General features: G+C 31.1%; 1 protein-coding gene across 2 annotated transcripts; it reads left to right on the forward strand.

The window, feature by feature from the left end:
* Positions 1-2672: 2672 nt before the first annotated feature.
* On the forward strand, positions 2673-6022 carry LOC125844043 (protein LATERAL ROOT PRIMORDIUM 1). Of its 2 annotated transcripts, none has more exons than XM_049523275.1 (2): positions 2673-4245; positions 5520-6022. In XM_049523275.1, exons 1-2 carry the CDS (start codon positions 3504-3506, stop codon positions 5816-5818), a joined length of 1041 nt encoding a protein of 346 aa, XP_049379232.1. In that variant the 5' UTR covers positions 2673-3503; the 3' UTR covers positions 5819-6022. The 2 variants fall into 2 exon arrangements, with proteins under 2 accessions (XP_049379232.1, XP_049379231.1); XM_049523274.1 differs by having other exon boundaries at positions 2686-4245; positions 5493-6012.
* Positions 6023-6231: the final 209 nt, after the last annotated feature.

A 6231-nucleotide genomic window follows, 5' to 3' on the forward strand; every position in this document is an offset into this window, starting at 1 on the left:
TCCCATCACCCAATTTTTTTTTACATTTTTTTGTTTTGGGTTATATATATACAAAAAAAATTATAAAATATCTTCTACTTGCATACTAAATATAACAATTTTTTTTATTCAAAAATTCGAAAAAAAAAGTTTAAATTGTAAGCTCGAGATATGAGATATAATTATTTGAATTGGAAGTTATCCTTTGCCAAATGTTTGCTAAGGTGAAATTTTTTGTCTATGTGAAATATCATGTGATAAGATTTTTAAAATAAAGAGTGTAGTACACACACCAACACATATTAGCTGAGATGTGTTTTCCAAATTATGAGTGATAATCTAAGTATGAAATTCATATTACCAATAGTTTAGGCATGAAATACAAAAAAAAAAGAGATAGATTAGGTGTGTTTTTAATAGTTTACTCAATAGAGAATAATATATTACTATATTTTAGTTTTTATAAAACTTAGTTTCTGTTACGTTTTTTTTGGTTAAAAAAGAAATTTTAATTATATTTAATATGCATCCATACAAGAGTAGTGGCCTGAAATATTACTAACATTTGGGTTGCATATTACATTAGCAACAAAATGAGTACTATCTCCAGGGGCGGATCCATACTAAAGTTTGCGGGTGTTCGAGCACTCATTAATCTCGTATTGATTTATTTATATAGAAATTTGAACCAAAATAGTTTATTGGTGTAGTAGTCATTTGTGGGTGCTCAAAGTTGTATATTGCACCTGTTGTGTCCGGGTTTGATTCCCATTATGACATTTTTAAAAATTTTAAAGATCATCCCTTCTTGAAGCGTCCATAACCTTAAAATTCTGAATCCGCCAGTGACTATCTGATACTAGAGAAGACATTGTATGCCTAACAAAATTAGTTTCATCCATATCTGCTTCAAAAACCTTCAAAACAAACACTGGGGAATTGACCATTCCACAAAATTAGTTTCATCCATATCGGCCACCTTGTTCTGATTTCTTAGGCTATGACTGATCATTGGGTTCCCTATCTATTGGAGCAACTTCCTACATTCAGATATAATATAAATGTTTGTTTCATATCCATTATAAATAATCTTAATGACTTCCATTGAATATGTATTGACTTGGAGCTTTATATCTTCCCGTCACTTAGGGGTTGTTTGGTGTGAAGGATAACACCAAATAGTCTTGAGATTAGATTATAGTACCACTTAAGTTGTTGTTTGATTGACAGGTCTGGGATAACTTATCTCTCCCCTTGGGTGATATAGTAATTTTGGAATAACTTCGGGATAAAATATGTAAATGACAAAGATATCCCTTTAAACCTTTTTTATATATTACTTTTCACATTCGTGAAGGATATTTTTGTAAGTAAATAACTTGTTCTTAAAATTTGTGCAATGTGTATTATTTTGAATGCAACAAATCAAACATTCAATAAGAAATAATCTCAACATAATGTATCACATCATAACTAACCATAACATAACTTATTCTATCATAATTAATCCATCATAACTTGTATTCACCAAACGACTCCTTATAGTCATAGATAATCTTCTTTTATAATCACAAAATAACTCAGGATCCGAAATATAGCTTAATGAAAGTTAAGCTTAGTATCATGTATATATTAGTTTGGCCATGAATAAGATTTAGATTTTTTTTAATAAAAAGATCTAATTAAATTGACCCATTATTTCAAAACTTGAAATATTTTGAAGTTGGAAAAATATGTTTAGGATCTTTTAAAGTTTCCTTTTTTACAATTAAAAACTATAGGCAAGTTATTATTAAATTAATTAATTTACCATTAAATATGACACCACAAAAGGGGTAAGAAAAAGTTAAAGAGTGGTCTGATTCTTCTCTCTTTTTTGTTCAAACTGTTCCTTGGATTATTCCAAGGGTTTCTTTAGGCTTTATGAAGTAATAGCAAGCAAAAGAATATGAAGTGAATAAAACATAGAGATAAAAGATAGAATAAAGATTCTATGCAGGTTGAAAAAGGCCAAAGTACCCTCCCCTTTATGTACTCTTATTTCATGCCCTACCATCCTATTTTCTTTCAATGCTTCCTAATTCCTCCACATTTCCCCCATATTTGTCTCATTGAAACAAGCAAGAATTGAACCAAAAATATCTTATGATTATCATTGTAGATATTATTTTGGCTAGTTTTGAGGTTGGAATACATGATTTAAACATTACAAATGTTGAGGATCCAAAAAATAATACTCTAATACTTTAGATGAAATAGTTACTTCATCACGATAATAGAGCAGATAAATCTGCTAAATTTAAATCTCATTATCGTTTGATTCATAAAGACTATCAAACTATGTTGCATTATTAAAGATATAATTAAGTAAATAAAGATATATCATTGTTATAATCTTTTTTAAATGAGATGGTTCAATATTAATCAAAAACAAAATTATCTAATTTTGTTATAAATATAAAATTTGACTAAAAAATATTGTGCCAAACTGTATGTATTGGATGAATTCAATATAGTTACATGTGCTACAAAAATTGTAGGTTGAGTGTTGTAACATGCAATTCAACTTAGGGAAGAAAAAGAAAGCTAGTCATGTGACTCTTTTAGACCCCTTTGAGATAATGATGCAATTACTACAATACACAAATGCTCCCTCTCCCCTCCTTTCAAATCCCACCCCACCCCACCCCACCCCACCCTTTTTCTCCTCAACTATTCTCTCTCCAATAATATCAGTTTATTTTCCTATATAGAAGTATATAGTTTTTTTTTTTAATAGATAAAAGAGAAAGAATCCTTTGGAAAAATGAGAGGAGCAAAAAAAAAACTGATTATAGCATAGTGCACGAAATGAAGGAGAAGAAGAAGTAAGTGCCCAACTGAGGAAAGGTCGTTATTGAAGCTGCCTTTTTTGCTTATTTTTAGCTTACAAGTCCCTCTCTTTGAAGAAAAAAAGAAGAAAAACCTTTTGTTTTTTCACAAGAAAAAAAAAGAAGTTAATGTGGCAGAGTCTGTGTATAAGAAAGAAGTATTAGTATAGTATCAGTAAGAAACTCAGAAGCAGCAAGAAGAAGAAGAGAGAAAGAAGACTCAGTAGCTGTTCTGCCAACTGTTTACCAGTCAGTAATTAGAGCAATATAGACCTAAAGTCACACAATTTTTCTATAGATCTTCTTCTGAAAAAGAATTTCAGAACAAGACCCCACTTTGTTTCTTATTATTTTTTTTTTCATATCTCTAGATAAAAAAACAAATATTTAAGTGTTTCTTCGAGATTTGTTCATTGAAGAAACTTTTTTCTAGTGGGAGATTTCTTTCTCTAAGAGTCTGCAGCTGTGGCTACTGCTAGGAGATTGTTGCAGGGTTCAGATTCTGGGGCTTTTGCAGACTGGGTATCTAATTCTTCTAATACATCAGCTGCTGCTATTGGGGACCTCTCTTTAGGTTTCAACGTTCCTGGTGGTAGCGGTGGTGGTGGTACCGGTACCACCACCGCCGGAGGTGTAGTTGGAGGCCATAGTGGTATGTGGTCTGCATCGTCTAGACAGATGCAGATCAACTACGGCCTCCAGCCTACAGAAATGGGTATGTTTGTTGTACATCCAGCATCATTTCAACATCATCACCAACACCATGAAAACACAATCAATTTTGATCCACATGGTAATAATAACTCCAATCTTTCTAATACATGTACTACAAACACATCTCTTGGGGTTGGGGTTGGTGTTATCCCACTCCTCACAGCTACTCCTTTAACAAATATGGTTACATTTGATGATCAAGATTTGGTTAGAAATAATAGAGGTGGAAATAATGATGGTACTAGTGGGTTTCAATTCTTCTCAAATCAACACCAACAAAATTCTACTACTAATTATACTAAAAATAGTACTAGTAGTAACAATATTATACTTGGTGGTGGGGGGTCAATTTCAACAACAACTTGTCAAGATTGTGGTAACCAAGCAAAAAAAGATTGTACACATAGAAGATGTAGAACTTGTTGTAAGAGTAGAGGTTATGATTGTAACACACATGTAAAGAGTACTTGGGTACCAGCTTCAAGAAGGCGTGAGAGACAACTAATGGGGGGTGCAACAACAACAAATGTGAATGTTGTAGCAGCTGGATCTTCTTCACAATCAACTTCAAGTGCTAAGAAACCTAGACTTGTCAATTCTCAAACAACTACAACAGCTTCACATACTTCTACTTCAAATAATACTCCTCCAAGAAGTTTTGACACTAGCTCTAGTCATCAAGGTACCTATTTTCATTTTGACATGTTTTTACTTAATTACTAGTTCTAGTACTCATCAAGAATGTTTAGTATTTGCCATGATCATACCATTTTGTTAGAGGTTTGGGTTTGAAAGTGTGATGGTTTTAATGTGTTGGGGTCGTTTGGTAGCTGATTAGAATTATGTGTATATTAATAACATGTATTTTCTATCGCGCATAAGATAATACTTATTCTCATGAGGTTGTTATGTTAGTTTCTAAATGACATGTACTTAAACTTATTTATTAGCTAGCAAAGTTGTACATAAATACTCCCTTCGTTTATTTGCACAACCTTTAAGAAAAGTAATTAGGAGGTGTGTGACTTGGTATATTGCTTATTGATTCATTAATCTTTATTTATTTATGTGTGTTAATTCTAGAATAGTTAACACTTAACTCTAAAGCTAGAGTTGAAATATAATAATTAATTCTTTTTTGATGGTTTAAATTGAGAACTATTCTAGAATGAGTATTTTTAGTGTATATGACAATTAAAATGAAATGGAGGGAGTAAGTTGTATCTTTATTAGCTAGCTATCAAATGATGCTTTAATGTCCCCTAATCATGGTTTGTATTATTTTGAGGATTTTAAAAAATATTAGTTGTACACATTATTGTTTACGTGTGGAATGTCATCTCTTAGTGAATGGTGTCATATATAATCTTTATCTTCTCCCCACAGCTAGCAACCTAAACTATTGAAGATAATTTTTTGTAGTACTGTTACAGTGAGGTATTATAACACATTATGTTCTTCATCCCCTCATTTCTCACAATATCTTTAACATTCAAACAATTTTGGCTGGACTTTAATTTAACTACTTGTATGCACTTGCATCTTTTCTTCTCTAGGATTGTATCACTCACTTTCATGTTAACTTATCGAACTTTGGTGGGATTGTTTAGTAGAGTACATTAGAAAAAATAATACGTGCATAATAGTATTTCTTTGGTATACTTTTTCAACCCATTAGATATACACTTTTAAGTTACATATAACTAAGACATGGATGTTAGTAATGCTAAGAGTTTTAATGCGTGTATTAGTGTATGAATACAAGAGTGTATTATTTGTAAACAATATTTTTTTAGAATTTATGCGATAGCATGTTGTGTTGTTGACTCAACACTCTTGTATATGAATACATGAGTGTATTATTTGTGAACAATATTTTTTTAGAATTTATACAATAGCATGTTGTATTGTTGACTTACATTATTATAGATGCAAGTTTTAAAGGGTCATTGCCAGGACAAGTGAGGGCACCAGCTGTATTCAAGTGTGTAAGAGTGACTTCAGTAGATGAAGGTGAAGACGAATATGCATATCAAGCTGTTGTCAAAATTGGTGGACATCTTTTCAAAGGTTTCTTATATGATCAAGGTCTTGATGAACCAAAAGATAATAATAATAATAATAATTTTCCAAATTTATCTGATTTACATTTGGGTGCTGTTGCTACCAATGAACATAATTCACATCTTTATGCTGCTTCTACTAGTGGAGGATTGCTTGGTGGAGGATCAAATTATGGTAACCAAATAAATTGATTATGAGTACTATTTGTAACTTAATTAATCTTTCATCGTATTATATAAAATGATATTGGATGGATATAATCTTTTACCATTATTTTTATTACATGTTAACTTCTCTTTTGAGTTTTCAATTATGTGTTGAGCTTTTGAAAGAAGTGTAAGTTGTATTTTCCTTCCCTTTTATGGAAAATTTTGGAATTCATGAATTATTGTACTTTGCTTACCTTCTGACCTTTTACAACTCTGTCATGCTGTGTGCTCTTGGTATCAACTCTTGTATTGTTTTGCAGAGCGCGTATAAAAATAGTAGTGTTGTGATTGGTCATAAGTTGACATTATTTTTGTAACTTGTTTGATTTGTTATGTTAATGTCATGTTATAATATTGAACATAGTGTATTAAGTAATACGCATAAATTCGAAACA

The sequence above is a fragment of the Solanum stenotomum genome, chromosome 11, assembly GCF_019186545.1.
Source record: "Solanum stenotomum isolate F172 chromosome 11, ASM1918654v1, whole genome shotgun sequence".
Taxonomy (NCBI): Eukaryota; Viridiplantae; Streptophyta; class Magnoliopsida; order Solanales; family Solanaceae; genus Solanum; species Solanum stenotomum.